The following is a 19,833-nucleotide window of genomic DNA, read 5'->3' on the forward strand; positions in this document are numbered from 1 at the left end:
ACTTGGTACCGCCGCGGATCTTGCACCAACCGAATCACTTTCAGCCATCATTTTCAAAAAGAGTATACGAAAGTCACTATCACCGTAAGCTGCCGATGCAACTGCACGAAATTGAATGCAAGAGACGAAAATGCAACGGAACAAATTCGTAAGCGTTCACTGACCTCGCTTAACACGGCTTATATGTGCACTGCACTTTATATAACCAAGATCAAACTGTGGTTATGTATGCGAACAAGATCACAAAAGAAAGCGCGCCAAATAATACCCAAGCACAGGAATTTATGTACATATATATGTTTGCAGGCCTCTTCACCGAATTGCGAAGTGGTGTCCAAATGCACTGATAGGCCTTTTCACCGATTTGTGAAAACCGAAAGACGAAATAAAAAACACACCCCACGTATATCACGTCGGGGTCACCAAATGTTCAGAGGAATGCAACTAATTTGTTGCTACCGCTTTGTGCACTTCCAAAAAAGGCCAATGTTTGTGATTTAAATGAGATGTGGTTTTATATTTGTGTCTCTGAGTGTTATTTGTTTTGTATTTGTTTACAACGTTTATGTTTTTGCGTATACAAGATCGCGACCGACAACTTGCTTGCGAGGGTTTAGCGAGATCGAACGAAAAGATGTAAATCGGTTAAGAGTTGCGATAAGAAGTGATGATAAAGAAGATAGATAAAAACAAGATAAGCTAAGTTAGGCGCGATTACATTATGCGGGTGTTGGTAAACAACTTTACGTTTACGTTTACGTTACTTTACATTAGCAGTTATACATTTGAATTTAGGGTAGAATTTACAAGTTAGGGGTTCTGCTCCGAACAGAATTAATGGAAATAAATTGATAACATCGTTGTTTTTTATCCCATGAGCATGATTTTTGAATATCAAGTTTTTTAACAACTCTTATTGTTTAGCTAATAAGCTTTTTTATTAGCTGTGGAAATTAAAGAATTAACAAAAATTTTGAGTTCGATTTATGCGAGAGCAGCGATTTTATTTCGACGAAAATGAGTTATAAATGTTCCGAGAGATCGAAAGGAAGTAATACAATTGAATTGAATCAAGACGCGGATCAGCCGATTGCTGACCGAAAGTATAAAGCAACAAGCAACGAGAGAGAGCGAGTAGAAAGATAAAGAGAGAGAGAGAGAGAGAGCGATGGTAATTATGCAGATAAGCTAAGAGCTAGCATTAAGAGAATCTACATATCTGCTGCGTCTTGATGACCCGACATACTCCCCTCGTTGGAAGCCTGGCTTTCAACAGCATCCTTAAGAGGCAGCAGACACAGCTTATTAACTGCTCGTTTTGTCACTCCAGATGTTGTCTTGAGAACGGCAACTCGAGCAACTCCATCTCGACCACACAGAAGCTCAACGACTCTCGCTAGGGGCCACTTCATCGGAGGCAAGTTCTCATCCTTAACCAGCACCACGTCACTGACAACGGGGTACGCCATTTGGAGCGCTGCTGCAGTAGCTTCAGGTATTCTTCCTTCCATCGGTTCCAGAAGACCTGCTGCAAGTAGGCCACACGTTGCCAGCCATCCAACCGATTGAAGTTAAGGGCGGTCACATCCGGCTCGATGAATGAGGATGGTGGGCCACCATTCAGAAAGTGGGCTGGCGTTAGCACATCCAGGTCAGCGGGATTTTCTGAAATTGAGACTAAAGGCCGGGAGTTAACTACTGCCGAGATATGGCACAGAAGAGTCCGCAGCTCGTCGAAGGCCAACACTGAAGGCCCAATAGCGCGGTAGAAATGGTGCTTCGCCGTCTTCACCGCAGCTTCCCAGAGACCACCAAAATGTGGCGATCTGAGAGGAATAAAACGCCAATCAATATGCTCCGCTAGGAAAAATCCAACGTCGCTTTCTGATGCTCGTCGCTGAGGAACAGGCGTCTCAACTCAATCAGCTCATTGCGTGCACCCACAAAGTTCGTTGCATTGTCCGACCAAATCTGCCGCGGTTTTCTTCTGGTGCATATAAATCTCTTGAGGCCATGCAGAAATGATACCGTTGAGAGATCCCTGATCAACTCCAAGTGAATGGCCTTTGTTGCGAAGCAGATAAAGACGCAAACGTAGCATTTTACTGGGGCCTTGTTTCGCACTTCCGGCTTGTAAAAGAATGGTCCACAAAAGTCAATGCCAGTGACTTCAAATGCATGAGATCCATCCAATCGCTCCTTTGGGAGATCCGCCATTACATGCTCCACTAATCGAGGCTTCGTTCGAAAGCATCTGACGCATTTGTTCAAAACCTTGCTCACCGTCTTCCTCCCCCTATAGGCCAATACTGGGACCGAACTATGCAGAGTAAGGCTCGAAGTCCAGTGTGCTGATTGCGCTCATGAAAGTGAGTAACGATGCCGGCAGTGACAGGATGGCTCCGTGGCAATATGATTGGATGTCGGGCATTGAAATCCAGCGACGAGTTCCTTAGTCGGCCATCCACTCTAAGAAGCCCAAACTGATTAATAAAAGGAGATAGAGATGCAAGCGAACTAGATTGGGCTACTACTCCTTTAGACTGCAAGGGTTTAATGTCTTCCCATAAATGAGAACGCTGAACCAGACGAAGCAACAACTGAGTACCGCTTTGGATATCCGAAACCTTAAGATCCGGCTGCCGAATGCGATTGATAAATTTAAAGAGGTTTCCGAAAATCCTTTGAAGCGAAGCTAAGGAATTTGAAAATTTGGAACAGGCTATGATGTCTACGTATGGCGATTTAATTAGCAGGACCTTTCGACGAAGCTCAAGTGTTGACTTCTCAGCAAGGATTGGGGGAGGCCAGTCAATCTTGGGTCTGCAAAGAAATGTCGGCCCGTTAAACCATATAGGGGACTCGCTCAGCTCAGTGGGAAGGACACTTCGGGAGAGAATGTCAGCCGGATTCAAAGAAGTTGGAACGTAACGCCACTCCATCGAATAGGTTCGCTCTTGGATGGCAGCAACTCGGTTTGCCACAAACATGTTGAATCTGGAGGGGTCGTCTCAGATCCAGGACAGCGCAACCGCAGAGTCACTCCAACAATAATACTGTCCCTTAAATACGTTGGTCCCAGCTACCTGCGAGATGAGCTTAGACTAGAGATCGGCCCCACAAAGCTCCAGGGAGCGACCCTTGACATTGAACAAAGCAACTGCGACTGTCCACTGCACACGATGTAGACACAGGCGCCGTATGCTTCCATGCTGGCATCACAAAATCCATGGACCTGAATCTCTGAGTTTGGAGACAGAACTAGCCGAGGGAAACACAAACGCTTGATTTGCACAAAACTCCTGCATATCGAACTCCATTCCGTATTCTGAGCTTCAGGAAGGCTTTCATCCCAGGATAACCTTTCCTTGCACAATTGCTGAAGGAAAATTTTTGCTTTTGCTATCACCGGACCAACCAATCCAAGAGGATCATAAAATCGTGCAATGGCAGACAAGACAGAACGCCTACAGGGACTTGAGGTCAACTGCAAGACAGAAAAGGAGAACAATAGCTGATCAGAAGCAGGATCCCAGGCTAAACCCAGAGTTTTGGTAAAGTCAGTGCCGTCATCAAACTTCAAATATGACTCCTTATCTTCGTCAGACACTCCACACAAAGCCGCTGGCACGTTTGAGCACCACTTTCTAAGTTTAAAGCCTCCTCTGGACAGAGTTTTAGAGGTCTGATCTACAATGATGATAGCCTCGTCCACGGTCTGGGCTCCAGATATCAGATCATCTACGTAAAAGTCGCGCTGAATGACCTCAGCCCCAAGCGAAAATGAAGAATGCTCGTCTCTTGACAGCTGATGCATAGCCTGCACAGCCAGAAATGATGCAGGCTTCGTGCCATAAGTGCCTGTGCCCAGCTTAAACACTTGCAGCTTGTCCTGTGGGGAAGTCCTCTATAAAATGCATTGCAAATAGCTGTCCTCTGGATGTACCTTGACACAACGGTACATCTTACAAATGTCTTAAGTGATGGCTACCGGGTATGAGCGAAATCGAATTAAAATCTGGAACAGGGTATGTTGAATTACGGGGCCTGCCATGAGCAAATCATTGAGAGAGTAGCCTGATGAAGTAGCGGCAGATCCGTCAAAAACTACGTGAAGATTTGTAGTGGAACTATCCTCCTTTGTGACGCAATGATGAGGCAAAAAGGAGCGACATGAAGCGAGGTCTGCGCCAGCAACTGTTGACATGTGCCCCAAGTCAAAGTATTCCTTTATAAAAGCCGCATATTGGGCCTTCAAGGCTGGCCGACGATCTAGCTTCCTCTCTAGGGATAGGAATCTACGATAAGCTTGCTGATAGGACTCACCCAATAATTCCAGGTTGAGCTTGGCAGGCAAACGAACAGAATAATCTCCAGCAGGGGAACGAATGAAATGCTTTTTGAAGTGCGCCCAACAGTCCAGTTCTTCCTTAGTAGCATGCGCAATTGGCTCCAAGCAGCTTTCCACCTCCCAAAATCGACGAAGAAAATCATCAAGTCGATCCAAGCTATTATCATTACTAACGATAGGCATTGGATACGCCATATCCTCCGGAAACCACCCATCCCAAGCGAGTTTTTTGTATAAGCGGTAATCCAGGTGGGAGCTTAATTTGCCCAACACACAACAGCTCGTAAAACAAACTGGCTCCAATCAAAAGATCCACACGCTGAGGGACATAAAACGTAGGGTCAGCTAATTGTACATATGTTTTGCGGTATTTTCCAGCTGCCGATGTCCACATTGAAACTAGGCTGTCGCTCAGTTATATTGGGAGCAATAACTGCGGTTATGTTCACCGTGTATTCAGAGGTTCGGGATTGCATCGTAATATTGACTGAGTGGCCATTGGTAACAAAGCTGGAATCACCTTTCCAGTCACAGAAGCCGAAGTCTTTATCTTCTTTATTTGAAGCTGATCTGCGAAGCGAGATGTTATTAGATGCAGCTGAGAGCCGAGGTCAAGAAGGGCTTGACATGGAACGAAAACTCCAGACCGATTTTTTATGAGAACAGTGGCAGTTGCTAGGAGCACAATGTCAGTACTGAAATCCTGAGCAATAAGAGCAGTGGGTGAGGAAGGCACGGCAGATGGTTCAACGACAGTATTGGGTGCAATATTTCCCAAGTGAAGGAGTGTGTGGTGTTTAGCTCCGCATGCACGACAATTGCTGGAATTGCACTGCCTCAACTGATGCCCTAACTTAAGGCAGTTTATGCAAAGAGCGAGTCTCTTCACTTCTTGAAGCCGATTAGCAGGGGGCAGGGCTTTAAAATCTTGGCAGTAGTGAATAGAGTGACCAGAAGCAATATAGTATGAACAAATCCATGGGTTGATATTTGTGGCAACAAAAGCGGATCTAGGGGAATTAGACGTTCTATTATTTCCCACCTGATTGCCAGACGCATAGCTTGCCATGGCGAAATCCATAGTCTCCAATGTCCTGCATCGCTGCTCCAAAAACGATGCCATGGATTCCCACGTCGGAATTACATTGACGAATGCTGGATCCTCTAACCGCTCTTCCCATTTGGCCTGGCTCGCAGAATCTAGCTTTTGCAGCAGTACTTGGACGATGATGCATCCTGCGATTTGTTCAGTCGTGCCCAATCCCTTTAGAGCACAAATGTGAGCGTTGAATTTATCTGACGAATCACGAAGTATCGAGACGGAACCACTCTGCACTGCCTTAAGCCCCAGGATCTCAGTAATGTGTGCCTGAAAAACCAAACGAAAATTATCAAATCGGTTTTGCAATAAGTCCAAAGCAATAGAATAATTGCCATCCGAAATTTCCAGCGAGCGGATGGTTTCCAACGCAGAATCCCTCAGGCATGAACGTAGATGCTGCAGCTTTTCTATGTTGGTCAGGTCAGGATGACTGTCTATGATGGATGTAAACATGGAATAAAAATCTGCCAAATTCGCATAGCCTCCAGCGAATTTCGGAAGTTCAAGAGCGGGAAGTGGAATCGCTCGGGGAGTTTGTCGCTACTGATGGCCGGAAAGACCTGGCGTATTTCCATCAGCAAAAGTTGAATGCTGAAGTAATTGCGAGGCGCGTTTCGTGATCTCCGATCGAACCGTAGACTTCAGAATAACGACGACATCATCAAATTTCTCCTCCAACTCATTTCCAATTTCCTCAAAATCCAATTCTTAGAGCTCGTTGAGTTCCTCGATAAGTTCCAACCTCACATGAAGGCCAGAATCGTCAAAAGAATTCAAAGCCGAACTTGAAAGAGATTCCATTAACCGCTCCACTCTATTAAACATTGAAGTTGCCTTGCGCTTCAGAAATGTTACCCTGTTTGAGCTGCTGTTGCCGGTAACGCTTACCGAATTTTCTGAAGACATGTTAAGCAGCAACAACAACAACAATAAATGCAGCAGTTTCGGCGGGCAAATTCGGCTTCAGCGGGAAGATGAACGCAAAAGGGGAATAGCGAAAAATGATCCGCTACTGGTCTATATATCGCCTTATGTATGAGTTTGTGTTACAATTTGTTTATTTGCACAAATCAATTAATATATGTATATACATTAATATTGTTTAAGGGCAGGCAAACGCACAATTCAGCTGCAACTCGGCGGGCAAAATTCGGCTTCAGCGGGAAGATGAGCGCAAAGGGAAATAACGAAAATCGGTCCGCACTGGTCTATATACCGCCTTATGTACAAGTTTGTGTAATATTATTTGCACAAATCAACTTATACGAATTTGTTTTGTTTATGGTCGGCCAACGCACAACGAAGCTGCAGCACCGATAAAAAGAGATATGCTGGTAAAATAAATTAATTCTTGTGGCTTGCACTGGGTATTTTTATGCACAAATCACGTCGGGGTCACCAAATGTTTAGCTACTAAGCTTTTTTATTAGCTGTGGAAATTAAAGAATTAACAAAAATTTTGAGTTCGATTTATGCGAGAGCAGCGATTTTATTTCGACGAAAATGAGTTATAAATGTTCCGAGAGATCGAAAGGAAGTAATACAATTGAATTGAATCAAGACGCGGATCAGCCGATTGCTGACCGAAAGTATAAAGCAACAAGCAACGAGAGAGAGCGAGTAGAAAGATAAAGAGAGAGAGAGAGAGCGATGGTAATTATGCAGATAAGCTAAGAGCTAGCATTAAGAGAATCTACATATCTGCTGCGTCTTGATGACCCGACACTTATATTGAGAAAAAAGTTTCATACAAATCGGACAACTATACATATGTATCTTATAGCTGTCAAAATCTATATAGAAATAACGGAAGTAAAATTATAACATCGTGGTTTTTCATCAGACAAGTATGATTTTTGAAATATAGAGTTTTCTTACGACTCTTAAATTACGAATTAAATTTGATCAAAATCGGACAACTATATTATATAGCTCCCATATGATCTATAGTCGGAAATATGGAAAATGAATAGAAATCGTCTTAGCTTCGATGTTGTCTAGTCTTTATGCATTTTGTTCGACATATTTGATGACTGCAAGGGTATATAAGCTTAGGCTTGCCGAAGCTAGCTTCCTTTCTTGTTTACATATGCAGTATAAATTTTATTCTACGAGTAACGGGTATAACTATTGAGTCTCAGGAAAAAATCTTCTCGCTAGCTGTGTTATTTGATTTTTCTTCCGAAAATAGGGTAATAAGGATTTTCAGGTAATCGATATTGCTCTGGTAATAAATACACCTTTAGAATTAGAAACAACGTACAAATCAACTAATCAATCAATTTACTTATATACAAGGTTGTAAGGCCACCATATTCCCGTCTAGTGTATAGAGTATACCTAAATTAACTTCAGAGTATAGAATCTCCGGTCTTAACCAAAAAAAGGCTTTCAGAGTACAATTTGGTAATCTTACTACGTAAGCCTTTGCATTCTGATATTAATGTTAAGAGGTTTCCATTGACAGCAATATGAAATGGTCGTTTAATTTTTATTTAGTTTTTCCTATATATCAAGATATTTATTTTTGTTTCTTTAATTGTATATTATCTTTGATATTTCTTTTTGAATCTATATAATATATCGAATATATGGTACAGTCGCTTAATAATATGATCATCCGATCGGTGGGGAAGTATAAACTCATATGTTAATACTACCTATCAGTTTCTTAAAGCCTTTGGAAAAAGTTTCAGCAAGACGGTTTAGAAATTAATACTGTAGTTTGCTTATGAACGGGCCAACTTATATGTTTAGATCGACTCAAATGGTGATGCTTATTAAGAATATATATATTTTTGAGGGTCGGAAGTAGTTGTCCTGTTTAGTTGCACTCAAAACTTCGGATTTGTTAAATATTCTCCTTTAAAAAAAATAATAGCCAATTTTGTTTATTTTTTAACATAGGGACTTGAACACGGAGACATTGATTTTTCTACGGTAAACATAATATCAGAGGTTCGATTGCCAAGTGATATTTTGCCTCTTAGTTATGAAGTGAACATCGAACCAAATTTTGAAAGCCAAAACTTCAAAGGAAATATAAAAATGCATTTAAAATGGATTTTAGATTCAAAAAAAGTACACTTCCATGCAGATTTTAACTTAATCATTGATGAAAGATCAATTAAACTAAGCAGATTAAATATGGAAAATGGGTAAGTGAGCTTACAAGGTAAATTAGATTTATTTGTGTTAATTGCATAATAATAATAATAGGAAAACAGATGGAAGGGTAACAATTTTAAGAGGCAGCCGACTACCTCGAAAGGCTATATATGTTTTACACCTCAAAGACAAAATTAAAAGGGAATCTGAATGTCTTCTAGAAATTTCATTCGAAGGAAATATAGCAGAAGTTGCTGAAGGACTATTTAAGAGCTATTATACCAATGAGACGAACAACGTCCAAGAAGCATATTTGGCCACAAACTTTAAGCCAAACAATGCACGTCGAGTATTTCCTTGCTTTGATGAGCCCGGAATAAAGGTAAAGCCGTTTCCAGCTCAAAAAATAACTTAACAACTAACACTTTTTATCGTATATAGGTTCCCTTTAATTTATCGATCGCTAGACCTAAGGACTACATCACCATTTTTCACACCCCATTGCTTAACACAATACAGCAGTAAGTACCTTTAATATTTAATATTTCAGTTGCGACGTCATCATAATAGCGTGTTGTCCAGGGACATGGGTCGAGAGAGGTGTAACAAGCACCGAGCTGACCGGAACCTTTTTTATGAAATGTTCTTGGGGTCTTATGAAAAAATTTAAAATCATAACCTCACAAATGATATCTTCATTAAATTTTAAACTCGAAAAGAGGTGATTTTTTTTTATTCATTTAGCTGCCGTAAAAAATTCATGAATCTCGTCCGAAAATTTATTTTAAAAAATGTTCTTGGCAAATAGTAGGTGTTTATGGGGAAGATAGCCAATATGCCACCTTGTAATTAATCAACGCACGAATAGGTTTATTAATTAAAGTATAAGTTTATTGGGAGCTGCAACTCTTATGTTTTCGTTTTCGATATTTTCGCGAACAATGTATTCGACAGATGTAATAGCTTTATGAGGTGAGATAAGCCGAAAGCGCGGCTTCTTTATACCGTCGCGTTTAGCAGAACGATTTGGAGGCGGCTGCCCGTAGTTGTCCAGACTAAAGCTACTCTGACGATGCCGTCCTTGCCGGGTATGACTTCGGATAGATGGCCATCTGAAGGTAAAGCTTTGCCTCTGCAATTCGAAATAAAACGAAACATGTATCGAAATGGAAATATAGAAATATCCATGCAAACGGCTCCAATTTGAGTTGCGAAACGATGATTGAGATTAGTTGGGACATGATGCCAAGACATTCCCATCTCCTGAATTTTTGCGATTTGGTTGGATAAAAAACGTTGAACTCCCTCGGAGGTTGCCGAATCCACGCCAACCCGATAGACGAGCCAGACCAGCAATAAAAGGCGCAATCGAGATCAATGCGCCGCTTCCGCTGCTGCAACATGAATCGCAGCTCGTTGTTCGCATCGTCTTGCATGAAGTAGTCTTGGTCATCCGTCTCGCAATCACTACGAGCCCTCATGGCTGCCAGGGCTCCAGCCGCCGCACAGTGGTCCGGCTATATAGAAAAAGTGATCATAAATCAAAAACTCAACGTAGAGACTTCAAAATTTGTACTCGGGGGTTTTGGGGGTCGCTGATTTCGAATATGAAGTGTAAATTTCAAAATTCAAAATGGCGGCTCCAATATGGCAGTTGTGACTTCCGTAAATAGCTGGTGAATATATTATCTCATTTTTCACGACCCCAGAGAGTACCACGTGGAGGTTTACGGTAAATTTAGACTCTCCTTTTTTTTTATTTTTTTTTAATTTTTGAAATTAAAAAAAATTTTTTTTTAATGTTTCTTTTAATATTTTTTTATTTTTTTTAATTTGAATTTTTGTTTTTTTATTACTTTTTTTTGGATTTTTGTTTTTTAATTTTTAAGTATCTTCTCACTGAGAATCACTATCTGACTCTAGACGTTCTGATTTAATGGCCGGTAGCCTCAAAAGTCCCATAACCTCTTTTGCTAGAGGCTTTGTGTACTTTTGAAAGCATTTGGATTTTGATAGTATTACTGGATCAGAAGAAATTAGCAAATTATGCATCAAATCCATCATGGTATCTTTTCTAGATATTTTTCGTGTATTATTTTCTCGAAATCTTTTTATATCTCTCTTCAGAGAGCTGTCCAATAGGCAGCAATTCCGTTTTTATTATGGCTGCACCGTGAATAAGTATTTTATGGACGGAAGCTGGCATATTATACCAGTTATACAAGTCCACATACATTTTTGCTGTATCGAGCGCATAAGCCTTAAATTTTTTGCTATTGATATCAAAACCAGAAGACCGAGTTTGAAAAATTATGCCTAATCGTTTTATCAAAATTATGTCGATGCCCGTTATTTCAGATGAAATTTCTGGATCGTTAAAAAACCTACGTGCGGTGTTTCCGTCGTTTGTTGATCCACTACCTCCTGTTTTAGGGAAATCTACTAACAACCCCATCTTCTCCTTGAAGGCTGCTTGAATATATGCCTTTCTTGCTTTAAAGCTCGCTTTCTCTGAAGGACTTCGAACTTGCCATTTCTTGAAGTCCAAGCGATATGCAATATGCAGCAAACATTCGAAAAATCGAATTTTGGCATGTAGAGGAGATAAGCCAAGCTCAAATGTGGACGGATCTGTTTCTCTTTGAATTGATGTATTTATGTCGTTCATAATGCTCGGTAATGTTCCGCAAACATAACATCTTTGAGTTGAGGCAGTTTGTGTAAGAGCATTACAGACTTTTCCGTCAATCATAGTTAAGAGCATTTGATGAGAAATAGATACATTTTGAAATTCATCATTTGTAATGGTACTTGGTACTAAATTACCTATTTAACTTTTAATCTCATCTCTTATTGACAACGAAACTGCAGAGGTCTCTTTTGTGAAGTGGATTTTAATTGGTACGCAAGATCGAGAAGATGATGGACGACAATTTTTCCGAAGTATTATTTTGTGACATAAATTAGATTTTGGAGTATACAACTCTAAAGGCACAAGTGAAGTTATCATAATATTTTGGTCATTAAAGTCTTCAAAAGAACGCAGTTTATAAGCTGGATGCCCTGAACTACCGTCAAAGCCCCACTTGGAGGTCAAAATCAATTTTGAGAGGCAATTTGAAGGAAGAGTGCGTAAAACAGGTTGTACGACCTGTAGTAAACGATTTGATAAGTGATTAAGAAGGGATTGCAATTGAACTTCAGCACTCTGTTCAGTAATTGTAATGTTGTTCGGAAAACACCTTTTTTTTTAGCTTCTATAATCTTATGATAAGAAGCAGTGCCGGATTAAGCTAGCGCGGGGCCTGTAGCAAATTCTGTCAAGGGGCCCTTGCTTTGCTTTAGGTTCTCAAGTTTAGGGTATTAAATAAAACAAAATTGTTACAAATAAACTTTTCTGGATTTAATATGGGCAAATTTAGAGATAAACCTTTCAATATCGACTTCTTTAAGCAAATCATGTTCTATATTCAACAAAGTGAGATGATTAAGACGTTCTTGGCCCATCGTGTTCCTTAATTCATTTTTAATACGTTTTAATGTTGAAAAAGAACGTTCGTCACTGCAGTTAGTGATCATGAGAGACAAGTAAATGCGCAAGGCAATTTCTAAGTTTGGGAAACACGATTCTAAAGAATTGTTTAATAAAAGTTTATAAAATTGCTGTTCCAGAGGCTCCTGTTTCGTGCTGTCAATAACAGTAGCCACATCTGTTTTCAGCAGCTCTGCGAACTTCACTAATTCGCCACCTAGGCTGTTCTCCAAATCATCTTCGTAAGCACTGACCATACTTGAGGATTTTTCCAAAATCTCTTCTGTTGTAAGAGATTTTAGCTGTCGAAATACTTCAAAAACACTAGTAATCTTATGATATGCCTTCATACGTTTAGTTAAAGCAGACAGTACGTTATCAATAATGACAATAAACACCTGAACTTCGAAACGTTGTCAAACGAGTCAATAAAATTTAAATAGTTTGCCTACTTTTTCTCGAAATACTGATAATCTATATTATATTAAAATCGATAAAAAAGTACAATATCGGCTACGTAAACTCGCAAAATAAATGTATACCTATATAACAAAAATGAAAATCTGGCCGCTTGAAGGGTAGAAAAGTGGTTTAATTTCAGATAAAATATAACGTGACGAAATCGAGTTTTATATTTTCAGATGGGAGTAAAGCATAGCCTAAGCGCTTCACGCTTAAGTCATGCAAATTATTTTTAGGTTCCTATCTAAATTTTTTTTTTTTTTTACGATCAGATAGGTAGGAGTTGGAGCGCGGCCGCGCGGGGCCCCCAATGCGCGGGGCCCGTAGCATTTGCTACTCCTGCTATATGGCTAATCCGGCACTGATAAGAAGGATACAGATCAATGCCTCTTTCCTTAATACCTGATCTAATATTAAGATATTGGTGTTTTGTCAATTTGTTCGATACCATAAAAGCCAAAGCTTCATCTTCAGTATAAGATGTGATTGGGCTCACAGATTGAGAGCCATCCACTTTGGAAGATGCCACTTTCGATACCAAATTTGCACCAAAACTATTACCTTCCGATCGAAGATTCACAGATGCAGCATATGTAGTTCAGTTCCGGTTGACTTGAGTAAACTATTAACTCTTCGTTTTTTAGAACGCTCATTGATATCTTCGAAGGATTTCGGCGGTCGGCCTCTCTTGGTTCCGCCATTGCGTATGCTATCGTGAGAAAGTTCACATTTTTCAATCACGGATGTTTCGCATGGAAAAGTGACTGTTTCATTTAACCAGATAGCATTCTCTTCTAAAACACGATTCCAGTGTCTGTTACAATTAATCAGTTTTCGCAAAATATCTTTACAGAAATTTTGAATAATCTGCAAAACCACTTTTTTTAATTCTTTTGGACGGTTTTGATATTTCAATTTTTCAATTACGTAATTTTGCAAATGGATTCTTTTGGTATCATACCGCTTAGCTTCAGAAGCCTTTAAGAAAAGGAATAAATCCTTCTCTGTGGGAGCAAAAGGCATTGTTTTGGAATTCCGTATGCTATTCCCTGTAAAGCGGGAAATTTGTGCAAAGCGGAAAAAAAATGCGCCAAATGCGTCTCTAAAAAGGTGGTGTTTCGGAGCCGGCCAGATTTTTACAGCACCCGCAATAAACAATATGATTTTAATTATTTTTTCGTCTTATTGGCGTACTGGCGCTTAAGAATTCTAAAAACAAATGCATTTTAATTTTAACCATAAAATATTAAACAATTGATTTTACCCAAGCCTCCTCTCAATGTCACCGCTTAAATTGGAATCAAATAATATTCTAGTACAAAGTATACTTAAAATAAAGCATCGCAACTGCCTAAATTAAAGTTACTGCATATGCATAAGCTCACGTGAGAGAATGAGAATGAGCGCAAAGGAGAACTAGGGTAGATAAAATCACTGACTTTTGTTTTTGTCGCTTTCGCTGCTGATAAGCCTGGTGCTTAATTTCGGCAACAGGTGTGAAAAAAATGTTCGCATTTGCGTTTGCTTAATTTTGCGCAAAAGTTTTAAATTGGGTATTGTAGTACAGATGTATACTAATACAGTCGACTCTCGTTAATTCAAACCTGCGATAATTCGAACCTCTCTATAATTCAAAGATATCACGAGGTCCCTACGAAATCTCTTTATATTTCGAACTAAATCAATATATTTTCATACACTTGGTAATTCGAACGAAAAAATAATTGATATTTAACAAAACCACTCGTTAATTCGAAGTCATCAGCGTCTAACACTCGACAATTCAAAGTTGCAGAGAAAAAAGGCGGAAATTTTGGGACAAGTTTAAACTTGCCTTTGTTTTTGTTTTGATTATGTATGTTTGACCATTTGACGCAAACACTTACAACACTTACGAATTGGTTTGTGTACTTATTCAGTTGCTGTTACTCTTTCGTTGGTATGCATATTAAAAGTTAGTGTTAGCTATGAGCCCTAGAAAGTATAAAGAACCTTTGGCAGAGGTGTCAGTTAAGGAAGCAAGATCCTCATTTGATACCTTATAAAGCTTATGTCTACAAAACGAAAGTGATGAAAAAGCATTTCAGGCACTTTTTCTCTTAAATAAAGTTATTGAGCAGTGTGAGCAGCAGAATTGTGCTTTAAAGCAAACCAGTATAACAAAGTTCTTTCGAAAGATTAATTAATTCACATTACGAATACATGTACGTACACGAATGTACCTCTTAATTCTTATAATTTTTATATTAATAAATAAAAATTAAGAAACACTTAATAATTCGAAGTTTTATTTATTTTCTCTTGCAAATTTCGAACCATTTGGTATTTCAAACACTCGATAATTCGAAATATTTCAAGAGTCCCCCGAGTTTCGAATTAACGAGAGTCGACTGTATTAACTATATGGTCTCTGGTTGGAAGCTGATGGAAGGCTAAAAATATCCGATTCAAAAAAATTTATTTAAAAAAAAAAAATTTTTTTGCTAATTAAATGAGAATCCCATCAATACAACATTACATATTGATAAAAATTTTTATTGATAATATAGTTTACAGTAATAATGAACTGTTAAAAAAAAATTGTATCGTAGATATGTTTGTAAATAGAAAAAAATTATATTATATTTTTATAGGATTTTCGTCACTTGTCACTTTTAAGAATAAAAATTTTTATGTAAATGGAATTAAAACAAGCTAATACTTTGGGGAACCATAGTTCAAATATTCAAGAATTTAAAAAAAATTTACATTCTTTTACTCCACCCGGGAGCTTAGAGCCTCTACAATTTCTTGTAGAGGATTCATTATCATTGATTTTCGATCCTACCGGTGATAAGCCAGTAGCGACTTATCCTAGCGGTGGGGTTGCCACCTGGCGCCATCTAGGAGTGACGAAAATTCTATTGTTGGGTCCATAGTAACGTGGACGAGGGGGTGTGCGGGTCCGGGGAGCCGAAATTTGTTACTAATGTTAAGTGAGCGATAGAGCATAGAAGTGGTGGAGATTTGGAAAAAGAAACCGTTTCTTTTTCTCGGGGAGCCTGGGGCTCGACTCGAACCCGGGCCTTCCGGACCGGAGGCCAGCGCTCTACCTGCTGGGCCACCGTCCCCCGTAATAAGAATTTATTAGAATTAGAAATTTTTAAATCCAGGACTACTGAAAAATTGGATTTATGGCAGCATTCGGACCACTGTGCGCCGCCATGTTCCTATTAAGGGTTCCGCTGGTGGGTTGTTGACTGTCTTGTGGAGGCATCGGTGGTGGAACGGGGACATTGGGCATGGAGTAGGCATGCTGTTGGCCAGTGGCTCCTGAAAGTCCGGTTTTATGGGGGCGGTGTTGCGAGAATCATCGATCTTGGAATAAGAAGTGGACCTTGGTACAACGATTTTGTCCAGATATGTAGAATTGCCAACTGTGGCACCAGCAAAGTTTAAAAAAAAATTTTTTATAATATTTTTTTTATTTTTTTTCTGAATGACCAATATGTTGAGAACATTGTGTAAAACTTTTGAGTCAATTAAAGTCAAACTAACGGAGTTACAGCGTTTTAAACAACCGTATTTGGACGTATTTTCACGTATAAAAATACTTTGAATTGATTTTGCCGAAGACGTTATTTTGAAAGTCGGTGAACATCAGAACTCAAAATCTACTGAGCCGATCCTTTCAAATTTTTAACACACATTCTCAATATAAATACGCAGGTAATCAGGAAGAGTTTTTTTTAATTTTTAATTTTTTTCTATTCTTAAAAAATAAATTAACAGCGATTTTTTAAGCTAAAATCGCACTTTTCACTTTCAAGTGCTCCCAAAAATAGACAAAAAATAAATTTTAAAAAACTTTTCCTGATTACCTCGGAAAATTCATTATCTTTACAACGCATATCACATTTTATTTTTAAGATGATCCGTTAACGCCCTGTGATGTTCACCGCAAAACAACTATTTCTTTGGGTGCTTCGGAATATTAACCGCCACAGGCTTATTTCTAAGTATTTTTTAATATTTTTTTTTTCTAATATTCTTTAAAAGTTGAACAATAAAATGTAATTAAGCTCAAAAAAATAAACATAGGGTAAGATGGGGTAAAACCACCGGTGGGTAAAACCGCCATTTGGATTTCAAATTCAAATGAAGCGCCGAAACGATTAACCGTTGATAATGTAGATTCTGATTGATAATGCGCGGTTTTTGAAGTCGGTCGGAATACTGCAGCTTTATCGTGACAATTTCTACAGCGCCATTTTTGTTTCACTCGACGGCGCCAAAAAATTTTTGTTATAAAGATTGCTCAATCAAGTGTAAGTGAACGGCTTAAAAAAAAGGTAAGTGTCCGCTTATAGTACGAACCTTGATACTGATGTACATGTATCAAGTTAGCCAATATTTCCAAAATTGTACAAACTAAGTGACCTCGAAAAAAAATTGGCGCGTGGGGTAAAAACGCCGCGAAAAGGTGGGGTAAAAACGCCACACAATTTGATAACGGAAAAACTCGTTTTAATCGAGAATGAATGTCTTTCACCATCATGCCTCGCAATTACGCAAGAAAAAAATCAAAAATTGATGAAAATATATTTCAACGGGCAATCGAGGAAGTTCAGGAGGGCAGCATGGTGGCAGTTGCTGCCGAAAAATATGGGATTCCCCGAGAGACTTTGCGAGACCGAGTCAACAAAGCGCACAACGCTTATTATGGCCATCATCCCCAGGTAAAGTGTCAAATATTCACAATTTTTGTTAATTGAAACAATATGTAATGTCATGATTTTGAATTCAATTCAATTTAAAAATAACAGCCTTTCATTTTGAACAGATAATTGCAAACAGTTTTGTATAAAATGATTTTATCTTTTAAATAAGAATATTTTAATTTTCAGTTTCAAACCTTTGTTAATGCGACATTTCTTCTTAGTTTAAAACTATTTTAACCACGTAATTCTTATTTTACAGATTTTTACTGACGACCAAGAGGCATCGCTTGAGAAATATCTCATGAAAGCATCAGCTATGTTTCATGGTTTCTCTCGGACAGCAGTTCGACGACTTGCTTATGACTTCGCTTCAATTTCTTATTTTTACTTTTATATAATATATTCGTTGTGACATGTAATATCCATTTGAATTGAATAAAAATTTTTCTCAGAAGTTATTGACATTATTTGGGTACTTAACTACACTAAAACCAGAATGGCGTTTTTACCCCACTAGGTGGGGTAAAACCGCCGTTTTAAACTTTTCTTCTGAACGATCACAATTCTTTTAAAATAAAAGCTACATAAAAACTTTCTAAATGAATTATGTAGCCAAGGGATTAAACTTTCAGAAATATGATTACGTACGTCTACTTCTCGTACACATACATTCATGCAAACATGAATGTATGCGTCCACATTAATCCATGCGATTTTTTACATTTGAACATGCAAATTCCAACACGCCGCCTCAAAAGTTACATTGACTATCACTTCAATTCTTGACATGAGTTTGTGCTTTAGTTTTTATTTGTTTCTTCATTTCATTTTTCGTTTTTAATTCTGGGGATACTTTAGACCCAGCATTTTCTGCAAGAGTTGGGGAAACCCAGTAAAACCCATGGGCGGTCGATCCCGTCGACCGGGAATCGGTTGTCCGGCCCCGTCAGTCGGGTGCCGGTGCCCCTAACTACGAGGGAGGGAAAGGATGGGAGGGAAAGGGGAATGCGGTTCCGTCATCCGGAGACTGGGGAAAATAATCTTGAGCCGAGTATTCTTGTATTATTCCTGGCGTTTTATTTACATTGTCTTACCTAAGTTCTAAGCCTGTCCCTACGCTATTCCCTACATCCCGCGCACTGCTGGCCTCCCACGTTTGGGATTGGCCCTTGGCCGGCTCACCCGCATTTACTCCTCGGTGGAGGACTCCATGTCCGCCGGCCACGTGCTTTCCTGGGTGGGTCGTCTAGTTACTCCTGATGTTTTTTCCGCGTTCACGTCTGTACGGTCCAAATGTATAAAGCCGACTCCCCGATCGGCGGGCAGCGGGAGTTGCTCGAAGCCCTTCTCTGTTGCCGATTGCGGCAGCGGCCCTTTTCGCTGCTTTTGATTCTCGCTGGCGGTGGTGGCCAGCGGTGGCGGGGACTCGCGAGCAGCCGTCGGTGGTGCCTGGTCGTGGCGGTGGGGATAGTGGAGTTCGTGGGCCGCGCCCTGCGCTGGCGGTGCCCGCGTCCACAATATTCAGCCCTTTGAGGGCCGGCATTTCGCCTGCCGGGGCAGTGGTGTATTAGTAAAGCCCACCCTTTTAGGGTGCCTTCTGCTATGGTGCCTATCCTATGCTCCTGCTTTCCTATGTTTCCTTCGGATCAGGGTCAACTTCAGTGTGGAGATGTCCCGGTTGATCGTGGGCGTCGTGGTCGTTGTGGGCGTGGATTGCGCTTAGACCGTCCACGTCTTGGTGATCGTCGTCATCCTCGTCGCCTTGATGGTTGAGGTTGTTTATGCTGGCCGTGCGGCGGCGACGGCTTTCGATATCTTGCAGCCGGTCGATGTTTGGCGAGAGGAACTTGACTACTCGAAACGGGCCCTCGTATTTTGCGGCCAGTTTGGCTGCAAAGCCCTCGGCGGCGTTGGACAACACGTGATAGCCGGCGAGGACTAGGGAACCCAATGGTGGTTTCCACTCCCGTCGTCGTAAATTGTAGTGCCGGTCTTGCTCGGCCGTGGCACGCTCGGCGTTGTCGCGGGCAATTTTCAAGTGCTCCTTGAAGGAGAGCCTGTGGTCCAGGATTATTCCTAGATAGCGGAGATGGGGTCGGGATCTTATGGCTGTGCCACCCACTGTGAGTGTCACGCTCTCCACGACCTTCCTGGAGCTTATAAGCACCGCCTCCGTCTTATGCTCTGCAAGGCTAAGTCCAGCATTTACTAGCCATTCCTTCGCCTATCTGATCGCCGCATTGGTTATAGCCTCCAGCTCATGCGTGTGTTTAGCAACTGCCACAATGGCAACGACATCTGCGAAGCCGATCATCTTTACGCCAGGTGGGAGTGTCAGTCGGAGGATCCCGTCGTACATAGGGTTCCACAGCGTCGGCCCGAGGACGAATCCCTGGGGAACTCCTCCCGTGACTCTGTATGTTTTCCTTCCTTCATTGGTTTCGTAGCGTAGCACTCGTTGGCTTAGGTAGCTTTCTATAATTCGGGTTAGGGTTGGATTAATGCCCTTGTTAACCAGGCATTCTAGGATCCTTGCCCAGCTAGCCGAATTAAAAGCATTTTTGACGTCTAGCGTCAC

General features: G+C 40.4%; 1 protein-coding gene across 2 annotated transcripts in view; it reads left to right on the plus strand.

Moving 5' to 3' along the window:
• The window catches only part of LOC108098859 (aminopeptidase N), a 304,344-nt gene that overhangs the window by 78,318 nt on the left and 206,193 nt on the right, over positions 1-19,833 (plus strand). The window contains exons 1-4 of one of the 2 annotated variants that reach the window (XM_043208486.1): positions 6,760-6,787; positions 8,361-8,611; positions 8,673-8,943; positions 9,003-9,082. In XM_043208486.1, the coding sequence (XP_043064421.1) occupies positions 6,782-6,787; positions 8,361-8,611; positions 8,673-8,943; positions 9,003-9,082 (608 nt within the window). In that variant the 5' untranslated portion in view covers positions 6,760-6,781. Of the gene's footprint in view, positions 1-6,759; positions 6,788-8,360; positions 8,612-8,672; positions 8,944-9,002; positions 9,083-19,833 lie in introns of those variants that run through there. The other variant, XM_043208485.1, reaches the window with a different exon arrangement.

The sequence above is a fragment of the Drosophila ficusphila genome, unplaced genomic scaffold, assembly GCF_018152265.1.
Source record: "Drosophila ficusphila isolate 14025-0441.05 unplaced genomic scaffold, ASM1815226v1 contig_470, whole genome shotgun sequence".
Taxonomy (NCBI): Eukaryota; Metazoa; Arthropoda; class Insecta; order Diptera; family Drosophilidae; genus Drosophila; species Drosophila ficusphila.